Source organism: Zalophus californianus, chromosome 2, assembly GCF_009762305.2.
Source record: "Zalophus californianus isolate mZalCal1 chromosome 2, mZalCal1.pri.v2, whole genome shotgun sequence".
In the NCBI taxonomy this organism is placed as follows: domain Eukaryota; kingdom Metazoa; phylum Chordata; class Mammalia; order Carnivora; family Otariidae; genus Zalophus; species Zalophus californianus.
The window spans coordinates 163,764,700-163,781,065 of NC_045596.1; the positions used below are offsets into that span (position 1 = coordinate 163,764,700).

The window sequence follows — 16,366 nt, forward strand, 5'->3', positions numbered from 1 at the left end:
ACTGTACCGAATTTGCTATTGTTTTATTTATGATTATTTTTAAAATATGCATGAATGAGATGTTAGTACTTTTTTTTGATGTTAGTATTTTTCTTTTTTTTAAATTATTTTTGTTGACTTTGATGTAGGGAGGGAAAAGTGGAAGCAAATGCTGTTATCAGCGTCTAGAAAATTGGATTTAAATTTAAAATTGGATTTAACTCCCCCCCCACCAAATCTTTAAATATCTGAAGTCTATAGACAATTTGAAAGATAGATCAGTGAATACCTGCCTACCCTTTGCTAATAAATTCACCCACCATTAACATTTTGTTTCATATTCTTTCTCTCATTCACTTAAAAAAAAAATACAAACATGCATTTTTTGGAGAACTATTTGAAAGGAAGCTGCAGAGGTCATGACCCTTCACTCCTAGTAAATACCTCAGCAAGGACATCTTTCACACATCATCATAATACCATCATCATATCTAAGACAACTAATGTGAATTTAATATTATCTTATATGTAGTCCATATTTAAATTTCTCCAACTGTAGTAAAAATATCTTCTAGTTCCCTCTCTCCACCCTGATCCAAGATCCAATGAAAATTCTCACATTATCTTTACTAGTTTTATCTTTGTCTTTCCTTTTTTTTTTCTAACTTTGACTTTTTCAAGTAGTCTTAGCCATCTTTAAGGATATTCCTTGTTCTGATTATTTCTTCATAATTACATTCAGATTAAATATTTGACAAAAATACATGGGTGACACTGGGTACAATGTGGGTGGTGCTGCTAAGTTTGATGATTTGGTTAAAATGATAACTGCCAGATCTCACCATCAAAAGGTACAATGTCCCTTTTGTGATTAAAAATAAACTCTGAGACTTAAATCTTAAAAGCTACCAATGCTCCAAAAAAAAAAAAAAGAAAGAAAGAAAGAAATTAAAGGTAGAAGGTCATAATAAAGATGAGCCAGAAGCATTATATCTGACTATAAAGAATAATAGATACTGAGGGGCGCCTGGGTGGCTCAGTCAGTTAAGTGACCGACTCTTGATTTCAGCTCAGGTCATGAGATCCAGCCCCGCGTTGGGCTCCACACTCTCTCCCTCTCTCTCTGTGCCCCTCTTATTCGTGAGCTCTCCCTCTCTTGTGCTCTCTCTCAAAAAAAAAATTAATACTGAAATATATAAATATGTAGTACTAATAAAGTATTTGAATTGTTTAAGTGCTTCAAAATATAAGCTGCGTATGTATTGCAATGATAAAAGCATGAGACACTATTTCCTTCATTATGAAAATGCAGGACAATTCTAAGTATCCTTCCCCAAACCATACTTTAAAAAACTAGCCACAATTTAGAAACAAAAGGATAAAGTCATACTTAAATTCTACTATCTACTGATTCTGTCCTAGAAAGTCAAGATGCAGGGCACCTGGGTGGCTCAGTCGGTTAAGTGTCTGCCTTCAGCTCAGGTCATGATCCCAGGGGTCTGGGGATCAAGTCCTGCATCGGGCTTCTTGCTCAGTGGGGAATCTGCTTCTCCCTCTGCCCCTTACCCCAGCTCATGTGTGCTCTCTCTCTCTCTCAAAAATAAATGAAAAATAAATCTTAAAAAAAAAAGTCAAGATGCAGATGACAGGTACTCAAAACTTTCTGGTCTCCTTCACACTCTTAAAATTACTGAAATTATAAAGAACTTTTGTTTATATAAGTTCATCTATTATATTGAGAAATTAAAACAAACACCTAAATACATTGAAAATAACAGTAATAAACCCATTATATTATAGACAACACACAGTTTATAGGAAAATAACTATATTCTAAAACAAAAAGTGAGAAGAGTGGTGATGTTTTACACTTTTATGATTCAAATAATCCAGTTTAATAGAAGACAGCTGGGTTGTCATAGCTATTTCTATATTCATCTGTTGTGATGGCTTTTTGGCTGAAATATATGAAGGAAATCTACCCTTGCAGATAGTTAGGAAAGAGGTCTGGAAGACTCTCTGAAAGGGTCTCAGTGAACCTGAAGGGGTCCTCAGACCACATCTTGATTTGCTGATGTAGACCATAGGAGGTGGACGATTTCTAAAGTTTTAGAGAAGACTTAAAAATCATTTTTATTCTTTCCTGTTAAGGCAAGATATTCTATTTCTTACTGCTAAATCCTTCAATTTTGTGGTTCTGTTTTGTCTGGCCGGACACCAAATTTTTCCTTTTCTTCTTTTCCCTTTCACTATCCAATTGCCAAAGGGCCATTCTTCCTTCCTTTTGGCCTTTTCCTCTCCAAGATGTTTAGAAGACTGTCCCTTTAAATCAGTTTGCCTTTTAAATAAGGCTGTCTCTATAAATCAGGCTCCTGGCCTTTATATTGTGTCTCTTTAAACTCAGTGCCTTTATGTTTTTACGGTGACTGGTCCTTTAAGACCATGTACTTAACTATGAATTTTTTCCCCTGAAGTCTGTAGTCTAATCTTTATTTCTTAAAGATTTTATTTATTTGACAGAGAGAGACACAGTGAGAGAGGAAACACAAGCAGGGAGAGTGGGAGAGGGAGAAGCAGGCTTCCCGCGGAGCAGGGAGCCCGACGCAGGGCTCGATCCCAGGATCACAACCTGAGTCGAAGGCTGAAGCTTAATGACTGAGCCACCCAGGCGCCCCATAATCTTTTTTTATTTTAAAAGTAGTTTCAGATTTTGAGTGAATTTAATCTTTCTGGTAATCTCTCCAACTTATTACCCTCAGGCCCCTTCACTCGTGTTTTTCTGTCTTCCTTCAATTTTTTTTGTCAGTCTGCCTTCACTTGCCTCAAAGTACCTAGCAGGATAGGGTGGGACAGGTGTGTGGGATGTGTGGCTCATGTTTGTTTCAGTCACAGTTATATTTCGGTTGAGGCATTCTGTTTTCAGGTAATAATGAGCGTGTATTTTTTTTTTCCTTAAAGATTTATTTATTTATTTAAGGCGGGGGAGGGGGGACAGAGGAAAAGGGAGAGAGGGAATCCCAAGCAGGCTCCATGCCCAGGGCAGAGCCCAACGTGGGGCTCAATCTCACGGCCCTGAGATCATGAACTGAGCTAAAACCAAGAATTGGACACTTTACTTACTGTGCCACCCAGATGCCCCTGAGGGTATAGTATAGATTTGATAGAATTTTTCCTAGACATGAAGTTATATTTCATGTCATGTGGGAAAATTTGGGGGAAGTTATTATTATTTGGTCTGCAGCTACCCAAAAGTCCTAACACATTTTTTTTAAAGATTTTATTTATTTATGAGAGAGAGAGAGAGAGAGAAACAGCATGAGAGGGGAGAGGGTCAGAGGGAGAAGCAGGCTCCCCGCTGAGCCGGGAGCCCAATGCGGGACTCGATCCCAGGACTCTGGGATCATGACCTGAGCCAAAGGCAGTCACTTAACCAACTGAGCCACCCAGGTGCCCCTAACACTACATTTTTAACATTAAAAGATAGTTAACAAATTTTTAAAAATTAGACCTTAGTGAGTGGTCTTTTACCTGAATGTTTCTTCTTGGAGTTGTTCCAGCTGAGTTTGGAGCTGCAGATGCCTTCTTCCTGCAGGACTGTTAGGATCTTCTATAGAATCAGATTGATTAAGTCTTTCCATTAATACCTGATTCTCTGCCAAGAGACTACTTTTCTCCTCTTGCAATGCTGCAACCTGTTAGAATATAGGAAGACAGCAATTATTTCTTCCAATTACACTGGCATCAGCATAATCACTTGTGAATTAGCATTATGGAAGCCTGTTTTAATCAACTTCCACTTAAAACTATTACATTACTTTGGAATACTGCACAGGCAGAGCAATACGTAAGAGTAAGCAAGAGTTTTTTTTTTTTTTAAGGTTTTATTTATTTATTTGAGAGAGAGAATGAGAGACAGAGAGCACGAGAGGGAAGAGGGTCAGAGGGAGAAGCAGACCCCCCGCTGAGCAGGGAGCCCGATGTGGGACTCGATCCCAGGACTCCAGGATCATGACCTGAGCCGAAGGCAGTCGCTCAACCAACTGAGCCACCCAGGCGCCCCAAGAGTTCATTCTTTATATCTGGAAAGATAGTTCACCAAATAAGATACGTAAATGGCAACTAAGCACACAAAAAGATACTCATGATTAATCATTAAGGAAATGCAAATTAAAACCACAATGTTATACCAATACAGTCTTACTAGAATGGCTCAAACAAAAAATATTGGCTATACCGAGTGTTGGGAAAGATGTAGAACTTTCTTTTTTTTTAAAGTAGGCTCCACGTGGAGCCCAACAGGGCTTGAACTTATGATCCTGAGATCATGCCCTGAGCTGGGATCAAGAGTCAGATGCTTAACCGACTGACACACCCAGGTGCCCCTAAAGATGTAGAACAAATGGAAGTCTCATACATCTCTGGTGAGAATGTAAAATGTTTCAAGCACTTTGGAAAACAGCTTTGCATTTTCCAAAAAAATTAAACATGCAACTACCACATGATCCAGCCAGTATTTACTTACTCATGAGAAATAAAAGCACAGGCCCACACAAAGACTTATAAAGAATGTTAGGGCAGTTTTGCTTGTGATAGAGAAAAACTAGAAACAACACAAATGTTCATCAACAGGTGAATGGAAAAGTTCTAGTATATTCATACAATAGAATACTATTTGGCAATAGAAAAAGAATTAACTACTGATACTGCCAAAATGAATCAATCACAAAATAATGAAAGGAGTCAGAAAAAAAAGAGTATATACAATGTATGATTCTTTTTATATGCAACTCTTAGAAGATACGAATTAATCTATAGTGAAAATGCAGAGTTGGGGACCAGAGGGGGAATACAAAGAGTCATGAGGAAACATGGAGGTGATGAGTTCATTACATTAATTGTGGTAATGTTTCCACACATTCATACATATGTCAACATGCATCAAAATTGTATACCTTAAATATGAAGTTTATTATATATTAATTACAGCTCAATAAAGCTGTAAAAACAAAAGTTAAGTGCCGTTTCTAATTCTCACTTGCCATTGCCCACTTTCTCTTGAACTCTATGTTGGGCTACTGGCCCTACCATTCCACAGAAGAACGCATCAGGATCACTACTGACACTTCCATGTCACTGTGAATAATCAACATATGACACAATCGATCACACCCTCCTGCCTGAAGCAGTTTCTTCACTTGGCTGCCAGGACACCTTACTCTTTTGGTTTCTGTACCAACCTACCAGGCTTCTCTTTCTCCTCAGTCAATTCCTCTTGATTTCCCTGCCATTAGAGTGCGCTATAGCTTTCCTTCTCTAGACAGTGAAGAAACTGCTTCAGCTCTATAATTTGGCAAGGGCCAAATTTTTTAACAATTCTATTTTTAATTTACTTAGTGTTTGATTTCTGATTTTAGCACCTTTACTAATTTCACTGAGGGTATTAAATGGATTAATAAGATTAATCTCTGCTACTATCCCAAATTTCTCCACTTCCTCTAGGACTACTTTCCTATTTATCTTTCTCTTTTTCTCTTTTGAAATGCAGATTTTCCTTAAGTAGTCAAAGCAAGGGTAACTGTAAGCTATGCATTCATGAATTTCACATTAGGGCTTATCTATAAAAAGCTGGCCTTTATGTAAATTGAGTATCCACTATGGATACTGGCAAACTCTACAAATGAGGGCTTTAAAAAAACCTCCCCCCACCCCTCCCTAAAGCTAGCACAGATATCCCTCCTTTCTTTTCTTGTGTCCTTATACCATTTTCATTCATTTATTATAAATTTAGTGGGGATGCAGGAAGGAAAGAAAATTAATATATTTGATGAGTCTACTATCTTTAACCAAGAATCTGTTTCCCTCCTTTTTTTTAATTAGGATTGCATGATAGCCAAACTATACTGTATGGTAGTACACAGTACATTTGGTGTTGCTTATAGTGGTGCATTTCAAATAGGTGGTACACAGAAAAGATCTCTTACCTGCATATCCAGTTCATGGCATCTTTGAGCAATTTCTTCTTTTGCTGACAAAGCTTCATTTAGTTCCTCTGTAGTTTTCTTCAACTAGTTAGAAACAAAGAGATGCAATAAACATTTCAATATGAAGTAGCAACAATTAATAATTACATAGGCACAATAAAGAATTAAAATACTTTCATTTCTTTCTGAGGGGCAGGGAGAAATCGAGAACTCTTCTGAAGAGTCAAAAGCAGCCATTTCTAACTTTGAACATCTTCTGGTCCTAAGTCTTGTCTTTTCGGTACTCTGAATCTGGTTCTTTCCTCTTATCAAGTTTTCTTACACTTTCCTATCTGGGCTACATGATTCTTGGTAATGTTGATTCTGTAATAACTAAGAAATTTTCCCTTGATAACATATGTATGTGCTAGAGGATGAGGGTTTCAATTGTTGAAATATATAGCTAAAAGTATTTCAACACAAGTTCTTCAGTCATTAAACCTTTATGTTAATTTATATAACACAGTTTTAAAAATATTGTTATTATTCTGATTCTCAACACAAGTCAAACATTACTGAGTTGTGTCCCATAAACCCTAAGTTAGCAACACATGAACAAATTAAAATTGATAATTTACAAAAAAGAAAAAAATTGATATAAAAATTATAACAGCTTTTCCTTTCATGTGACCAAACCTCTGTGTAATATAGATACAAAAAAAAAATCATACAAGGCAACAACTTTAATATCTAATATCACAAAGTAAGGGAAGCAAATTACAACTCAGGTTAAAATTGTATCATGTCCAAAGATTTTCCTACAAAACATTTAGAAACCACTGGGAAGAAATATGAGAGGATAACACAAAGATTACTGTTCAACCTTTGAACAATGTCCCAGGACAGATGGAATATAGAAACTGACAATTTAAGTTACAGTATTTTATCAGAAAGCAGTAATTAAAATTACAAAATAACTTTTTGGTTAAAATCGCAAGAATAGGGGCGCCTGGGTGGCTCAGTCGTTAAGCGTCTACCTTCGGCTCATGTCATGATCCCAGGATCCTGGGATCGAGCATCGGGCTCCCTGCTCAGTGGGAAGCCTGCTTCTCCCTCTCCCACTCCCCCTGCTTGTATTCCCTCTCGCTGTCTCTCTTTCTGTCAAATAATTAAAATCTTAAAAAAACAAAAAACACAAGAATATACTGCAGAGTTCCTTTAAAAATACAGTAGGTTCCTTAGTACATTTAAATATCTACTGACTGTTCAATCCTTCACAAAGATGAGGGGTGGAGGAGACATATGCAAAGGAAGACGCATGTGAAATAAAAGGTATTTTGTAAATCATAAGATTAAAATGCATGCCACTTTCCAGGAATGCATCTGTTGTGTTAAATGTGGCATATACTAAGATATCACCAATGGAAAAAGAAAAATCACGACTAGAAAACACGAATTACAATGACTTAAAGTTAATTTATTTTAAAGTGGGTCATGAAATATTTTAACTACAAATTATAAATTTAATTACAAATGTGTAATATCCACTAGTAAAGTAGCTTAAGTCTTGAATTTAAGTAAAAAACAAATAATTAAACCAATATATTCTACAAGCAAATTCAACTGAAACATTCTTTTCATTAATATCTGAAGTTTATTCTTTTCAATCTCTAAATGGATAAAAACAATGCAAAATTAGATACCTGGCGATCAAGGTCAACATAGGCATCGTTTCCAGCAGAGACAGGAGATTCCTTACTCATCAACTGAAATTAAGATTTAAATTAAGATTATAACTCTGAGGCAAAAATGACATCATATAAAATATACTGAGACAACAACATGAACACCTGGCCACCACAGAATTATAAAAATTAAAATGAAAACACAAATGTAAAAGGTACATTGTCCTATACAGTCAAAGTTTTCAGTCTGAAATTTCATCCCAGGATAATGTCTTCATTTAAAATTACAGGTCTAAATTCTGGTGCTCATTTTCACCGTAAGCCCAGTTGTAAGAATTAAGACAAATTTTTAAGTTTAAAAAGTGGCTGGGGTGCCTGGATGGCTCAGTCTTAGCGTCTACCTTCGGCTCAGGTCATGATCCCAGGGTCCTGGGATCAAGCCCTGCATCTGGCTCCCTGCTCGGCAGGAAGCCTGCTTTTCCCTCTCCCACTCCCCCTGTTTGTGTTCCTGCTCTCCCTATCTGTCAAATAAAGAAATAAAATCTTTAAAAAAAAGTGGCTAAATGTTTTAAAACTGACTTTTCAGTAAAAAACAGCAACACTTCAGTAACTCTATCTAAAGAATAAATATGGGCAACATCAATATTAGCCAAAATGAACTGGCTGATGTTTACAACACACACACACACACACACCCATGTTTTAGCCTCTCTCACCCTTGTGTTGCAGAGAGAGGATCCATAACGTGTGAGGGTTTGGGGGAGAAGGGAATAAAATTCTGATTGTGACAAATGTCAGGGGCAGACTCAAATGGTCCCAATTTTCTATTGTTTCTTATGTTCTGTCTGAAGGACAAAAGAAAGGGATACAATTAGAAATGTGGGGATGCACTGTTGAGAGATCTTGTAATTTCAGCCTTCAGGGCCACTCTGAGAGAACTGAAATGTTATGGGGCACCTGGGTGGCTCAGTCGTTAAGCATCTGCCTTCGGCTCAGGTCACGGTCCCAGGGTCCTGGGATGGAGCCCCGCATCGGGCTCCCTGCTCGGTGGGAAGCCTGCTTCTCCCTCTCCCACTCTCCCTGCTTGTGTTCCCTCTCTCGCTGTGTCTTTCTGTCAAATAAATAAAATCTTAAAAAAAAAAAAAAAGAACTGAAATGTTATGTTCAGCTGTACTTTTTTCTCCTTGTCAGTGGTTCTCAAAGTGAAGTTCTCAAACCATCAGTGTTGCTTGGAAACTCTCCAGAAATGCAAATTACTGAGTCCCAGTCCAGATGTACTGACTCAGAAACTGTGGGGTTAGGGCTCAGCAACATATTTAATAAAGTCCTCCAGGTCTCTGATACATACTGAAATTTGAGAATTACTGCTCTATATTAATGGGATGAGAAGATTTCAAAGTCCCTCAGCATAATTAGGAAAAAAAAATCTCAGTAAGAGTAAAAAAAATACTGGCTTCAATGTTTATGCCTTTCTTTCTTTTTTTTTAAATTATTTTTTATTTGACAGAGAGAGACACAGTGAAAGAGGGAACACAAGCAGGGAGAGTGGGAGAGGGAGAAGCAGGCTTCCCACTGGGCAGGGAGCCCGATGTGGGGCTCGATCCCAGGACCCTGGGACCATGACCCGAGCCGAAGGTAGACACTTAATGACTGAGCCACCCAGGCGCCCCTGTTTATGCTTTTTTTGTGACAATATTAATCTTAAGATTTTTTTTAAGACTTCTTCCAACTGAAAAAATAATCCCATTGTAACGAATATACAATTCATAAAAATATAAAGAGAAAAAAATGATTATTCTACCATCTACAATCACCTTTATAATTTTGAAATATTTAAGAAAGTACCATCCACGGGTGTAGCACACACAGGTGAAGTGAGAAAGACAAGCATATTGTAGTGTGATAAAGGCGCTGACGGCTCAGAGAGACAGTATCTAATCAGAGGCAGGTGGCAGAAGGACTAGGAGTATTTTCTCACAGTCTTTTTCCTTTTCCCACTGTTACAGATAAGTCCTCATCATAACACAGTAACAACTCTGAATAAAAACCTAGGTGTCCTACACTCTGAATATAACCTTTTCTCAACCCTCGTCTCTAATTCAATTACGTTTAGTTATGTGCTCCTCAATTTGAGGTTTCCAAGCCCTTTATCTCCCTCCTTTCTCCTGGCCTTCTAGTGAGAACCCATCATTCTGATATTCACTTTCTTCTTTACTCTCCTTAGACTTTATAGTAAACATTATTGTTTTTGCCTGCTCACATTTACTCCTCCTTCTTCTGCTAACATCATCTTATTTTTGGGAATTTCCCTCCCCTGCTTTAGCTTCCAGGGTTCATCATTTGTTTAACCAACTACCTTCTACTTTCTAGCCTAGATTTTTCAGTCTTTTATGTTGATGACCTTTGTCAATATCTCAATTTTCTTATCCTCCATTCCTTCGTCCTGGCAAAATCTCAGTCTAAGATCAATCCACCCACCTATCTCTTCTGGCCATACACCAGACTGCTAAGTACTGAGAGTGAAAAACCAAAATTTAAATCATAAGACACTATTAATATATAGTTTCCAATTTCAATTGGGCCTTTAAAGTTGCCCCAAAAGTACAGTTGTTTCCCTAGTCAGCAGTCTCTTTATTCCTTTTAGAGATCACTCCCTAGTCAGCAGTCTCTTTATTCCTTTTAGAGATTATTCTAAACCTTTCCTACTTCTCAAACCTCTGCCCTCTTCATCAGAAAACCTTGTCTGCAAATAAGAATTTCCCATGTCTTAATCCATAAAATTGGCAAGGCTCATGCCCATCTTTTCCTTTTTCAATCTTGTTTTAACAAAAGTGCTATTCTTCCCATTGAAGGCTAATCTCTCCACTTGTGCTCCCTGACCCAATCTCTTCTCAGCTTTTTTAGTAGGATGGCTATTAGAAAAAGGATGGGCAGAGGTGCCTACGTGGTGCAGTTGGTTGAGTGTCTGACTCTTGGTTCCTCAGCTCAGGTTGTGATGTCAGGGTCATGGGACTGAGCCCCACGTCAGGCTCCACATTCAGCACAGTCTACTCTCTTCCCTCTTCCCCTCCTGCCTGTGTTCTCTAAAATAAATGAATGGATCTTTAAAAAAAAAAAAAAAGGACACTAACAAGGGAAGGGTTGGCAAAGAGGTGGAAAAAACAGAATCCTAGTGCACTGCTGGTAGGAATGTAAAGTGCTGCAGGATCTGCTGAAAACAAGTTGGGGCCTCCTCAAAAAGTTAAACATAGAATTACCATATGACTGAGAAATTCAATTTCAATATGCCCAAAAGAATTAATAGCGGCTGTTTAAAAACAAAACAAAACAAAACAAAACAACCCATATATTTGGCTATTCACAATAGCCAAAAGTAGGACAAGCCAAATGTCCCTCAACTGATGAATAAACAAAATGTTGCACATCCATACCATGGATTTTTCAGCCATAAAAAGAAACAAGTATTGATAAATGCTACAAAATAACCTTGAAAATATTATGCTAAATGAACAAAAAGACAGACACAAAAGGCCACATATCGTATGATTCCATTTTTATGAAATATCCAGAATAGGGAAATTCATACAGACAGAAAGCAGATTACTGGTTGCCATGGGCTGGAGCGAGGAGGAAATGAGAACAGCCTGTGTAGTGGGTGTACAGGGTTACCTTTTGTGGTGATGGAAAAAGTGCTGGGACAAAATAGTGATAATGTTTGCACAACATTATGAACATACTAAATGTCACTAATGGCAAATTTTTGTTATGTGTATTTTACTACAGTAAATGTCAGTAAAGAAATATAAATAGAATGTCCTTAAAAAAAAAAAAAGGCTACCATTTTACAGAAGCCCTTCTCACTTCCATTATTCTATCCAGCTACCCCCCTTCTCCCGCTAGGTCCAATCAGTCACCAAGCCTATTGATTCAAGCTCCTATAATTTTCAAATCTGTCTACCTGTCTCCGCCCTGACTGCCATAACCTAGTTCAGGTTTCTATCATTCTTCGCTGGATAATTACCACTCTCTTAACTGCTCTCCCTTTTTCTAGCCCAGTTTTCCTCCAAACCATTTTTCTCTTCATATGGATTTTCTTAAATATAGACTTTAATGTATTTTCTCCTTAAAATCTATCCACTGATTTCCAAAATCCCAACTCCCTAATGAAACTGCTCAATATTCTAATGACTTTAGGTCTCTTGTCTAATTTCTAAGCACTTCCTACCTTACTGTGTTTACTATAGGCATTCTTCTTTCAGTACATCCAACATTCCATGTAGGTCTTTCTCTTGCCTCCTGGACTTTAGAACAATTTTTTGCCCTTTCCTTACCTCATCTCATCCTTCCATGCTCAGTCAAGATGCCACCTTCTCTGAGAAGCCTTCCCTTAAGTCCCCAAAATGACTTAGCTACTCTTTTGAGGTACCCCTAATATTTTTCCCATTATCGTACTCTTCATTTTGAATGTTTTGAATGTATGTGAATTGCTTGGTTAGCCATTTCTCCAATGAGATTTAGACTTTGTGGAGGCAGGAGACCATGTCTGTCTTTTTCATATTATATCCTGAATGCCTACTACAGCTCCTGGTGCATATTAGGTGCTTGATGGTATGTTCTAAATGAACAAAAGGAATATGCACATAAAAGACATATAATCTATTCTTAAAATCTAACTGTATGTACAACTTAATATATTGCTTTGTTTGCTTGACATTTTAACCTTTTTAAGATTTTATTTATTTATTTGATAGAGAGAAGCAGGTTCCCCACCAAGCAGGGAGCCTGATGTGGGGCTCGATCCCACGACACTGGGATCATGACCTGAGCCCAAGGCAGACGCTTAACCAACTGAGCCACCCAGATGCTCCTCACTTGACATTTTAACTGTTTTCCCTTTGTCATAAGATACTTTATTCTTTTTTTAAAATATTGATTTATTTTAGAGACTGAGAATGTGTGTGTATGGGGGGGGCGCAAAGGGAGAGGGAGTCTTAAGCAGACTCTACACTGAGCACAGAGCCTCCACAGGGGGTGGGGGGAGACTGGTTTTGTCTGAGGTCGTGTCTCAGGACACTGAGATCACAGCCTGAGACAAAACCAAGAGTCAGATGCTCAACTGACAGTGCCAGCCAGGAGCCCCATAAGATAATTTTTTAAAAACAAGTTAGTATCAGCTGTAAAACATTCCATGAGATGGAGGTACCCTAATTTAAACACTTGCTTCCCAGTGGAGGCACACTGTTGTCATATTTCTATTAATATATAACAGTTTGGAGGTGCCTAGCTGGCTCAGTCGGAAGAGCATGTGATTTTTTTTTTTAAGGATTTTATTTATTTGAGAGAGAGAGAATGAGAGATAGAGCGCACGAGAGGGAAGACGGTGAGAGGGAGAAGCAGACTTCCCGCTGAGCAGGGAGCCCGATGCGGGACTCGATCCCGGGACTCCAGGATCATGACCTGAGCCGAAGGCAGTCGCTTAACCAACTGAGCCACCCAGGCGCCCGAGCATGTGATTCTTGATCTTGGGGTTGTGAATTCAAGCCCCACACTGGGTCTAGTAGAGATTAACTTAAATAAACTTTAAAAAAGTTATATAAAATAGTTTGATAAACACTGTTGTGCCCAATCTTGGTCTGATTTTCTAAATAATTCCTTGGGCTAGATTCACAGAATTAAAAATCACTTGGTCATAGGTTTTAATTTTAAAAATATTCTGGATTATAATTACAGACCTGTAATTATAGAAAAATTGACAAATACAGAAAAGAGCACAGAACATCCAACCATTTGGAGATGGTTAACATTTTGTCATTTTCACTCATCTTAATTTCTCTTTTTAACAGAAATGGGATTATATTGCTCATGTGCTCTGTTTCCCTAATAAGCCTTACCCATATTGTTATATATTTTTCAAAAATATACTTTAACGTTACCTAATATGCCAATATATTATTCTACTGTAATTTATTTATCTGTGCCCCAATTGCTGGGCAGTTAGATTATTTCTAATGTTTCAGTACTAGAAATAATGCTGAAATAAACAATCTTGAGGCAATATAGCATAATGGTTCTGGGTGTGGGCTCTGAACTCAGACGGCTTAAACCTGAGTTCTAATACTGCCACTACTTCTTGTGTGAACTCGAGGTTACTCACATTGTCTATGCTTCAGTTTCCCCTTTTATAAAATGGGGACAATAACAGCATATACCTCAAAATATTACAATTAATTTTTCATTTTTTAAAATTTTGGTAAAATATATAGAACATACAATTTGCCATTTTAACAATTTTAAGTCTACATTTTAGTAGCATTAATTATAATGGTAGTGAATTTTAAATGAGTTAATAGACATAATGTGTTTAGTAAGTACCAATACTATCTAGCATACAGTAGGTTCAAGATAAATGTCTGCTATCACTATTACTATTATGTATCTCTGTATTTCAGATCTCCTTAGGATAAATTCCTAAAAACAGAATTACAGAATCAATTATAGTAAGGCAGAACTGTTAGTGGCCCCTTATTCTTTTTCCTATTTTTGTTTAGTAACAGACTCCTCATATTTTGGCTGGCTTTGTGACTACCTGGAATAAAGACCACATTTCCCATGGTTTCCCCATGTGGCTATGTGAGTAATATCTGGCTAACACAAATGAGAATTGCTCAAAGTTTATTTAGAGGAAGTGGATAAGTCTTCCTTCAGTCCTTCCTGACGGCTGGAGATAGAACATGGTAGCTGGAACTTGAGAAGCCACAGGTGAACCACTAAGTGGGAAACATGTATTAAGGATGGCAGACAATAAGAAAGAAGAAAGCTGGGTCCCTGATGACTACAGAGCAGAATCCAGGACCACTTAAGAGCAAAATAACTTCTGTCTTGCTTGAGAGATCATTTTGATATTTTAACACTCATGACCTAGTATCTCATATGATATAAAGAATATAATATTTTTAAAAAGATGTACCAGTTTATCTTCCTACCATCAGAGCTGACTGCTAAACTGATCGTCTTTTTAAAGCTTTGTTTTTGAAAGTTTCTGTGTAGTAAGGAATCTGGCTGGCCTTTGTCCTGTTACTGGCAAGCAGCCTCTCAATCTCTGGAATTTCCTTACTGATAAGATTATCTTTGTTATTTGTGTGCCCCTAGGTAATTTAAGCTAAAAAGCTGGATAACTGAAATTGGGGGCTGGCCATGCCAGCAAAACCAGCCATGTATCATCAGCCTGGGTCTTTGAGCCACTTGAAAACCAGCCTGACTTCTGCAGGGGAGGAGAGCTGGAAACTGCGTTCAACCCCATGGTCACTGATACAATCAATCATACCTACATAATGAAACCTCAATAAAAACTCTGGACATGAAAACTCAGGTGAGCCTCCCTTGATGGCAGTACTTTAGAACTGCCACACAGTAATGTGCTGGGAGTGTGATAGGTCTTAATTCCATGGAGAGGGAACAACAGAAACTTTGCATCTGGGACCTCCTAGACCTCACTGTATTCATTTTTGGGGTGGGGGGAGTTGGTTCTGGTTTGTATTCTTTCACTATAGTAATACTGTCATCATTCCTGAGTTCTGTGAATCCAGAACCCTGAAGGGGTAGGGGGAACTCCTCGATTTACAGTCAGATGGTCAGATTTTTAAAAAAACCACTTTACTTAATTTGCACTTAGCATTTTTCATGTTGTCTATTTTTTTCTGTCAGTTGCACGTTCAAGTCCTATATTGTTCTCTAGTACCCCTGTTTGTTCCACTGCTTTTATGATTAAAAACATTCTCACATCCTGAGATCAACTGGTTATTAATCTACATTTTATTTTTACTTTTATAATTTTATGTTTCACATATGATGGAGTTCAAGACATGCTATCCCAAAGTATGGCTCCTTGGCATATTGAATACTTCAAGCTGAAGGAATTGGAGAAATAGCAGGTACAGCAAGCAGGTCAGAAAAGCCTCATGTAAAAGATGCCCTCCCTATACTCAAAGGAAAGAAGAATCCTTATCTCCGAAGATACAGGGATTCTGAAAGGACTCTGAATCAACAGGACTTGCTGTTTCCCCCAGGTTACTACCCTTAACTCAAACCCTTATTTGCCCTATCACATTTTTCCATGATTCTCCACTCTTCATCAAACCTAGCACCAAAGTACTCAGGTTTAAACACTTCTTTGAAAAACTAAATAAAAAATAAACACTTCTTTGGTCTTCATTTCCTTAAGAAGGTCTCTATGTTATGTAAAACTTACATTAAATACATTTGTATCCTTTTTCTTGTTAATCTGTCCTTTGATACAGAGGTCTCAGCTGAGAACTTGAATGGGTAAAAGAAAGATAATTTTTCCTCCCCTACAGTTTCGATATATTCATCTAGAAATAGCTTTGGGTGTGGCTGGAGTTGAAGACCCACTTTCTGCCAATCAAGAAACCAATAATTAAGTGTGAGGTAGACTGCTGGTTTAAGATATATATTTATAATGGCTTTAGGAATCAGTCTATTTCTAGTTCATTGGGGCATTTTTAAAAATTAGGAGTAGTTACTGAATATCTATACCTATAGACAAATGTTTAAGATTTAAATACAAATGAGAAATTTAAATGTATGTTTTTTTAACAAAAACGAGGCAAGCTATTAACATAAGTGCAAGAAAAAAATTCTCAAAAAATGAGAATCTCTTTTTAAAATTTCTACATCTACTATTTAAGTTCCAGTTTGCCCCTTTAATTTCTCACAAACAGTAAG

The 16,366-nt window shown here is 37.5% G+C and overlaps 1 protein-coding gene across 8 annotated transcripts in view; it reads right to left on the minus strand.

Moving 5' to 3' along the window:
- HOOK3 (hook microtubule tethering protein 3) overlaps positions 1-16,366 on the minus strand; it is a 104,410-nt gene that overhangs the window by 52,484 nt on the left and 35,560 nt on the right. For all 8 annotated transcript variants that reach the window (XM_027598037.2, XM_027598034.2, XM_027598030.2 and 5 more), the window contains 3 exons: positions 7,643-7,705; positions 5,961-6,044; positions 3,508-3,671 (listed from right to left, as the gene is read on the minus strand). In XM_027598037.2, coding sequence (XP_027453838.2) covers positions 3,508-3,671; positions 5,961-6,044; positions 7,643-7,705 — 311 coding nt within the window. The remainder of the gene's footprint in view (positions 1-3,507; positions 3,672-5,960; positions 6,045-7,642; positions 7,706-16,366) is intronic.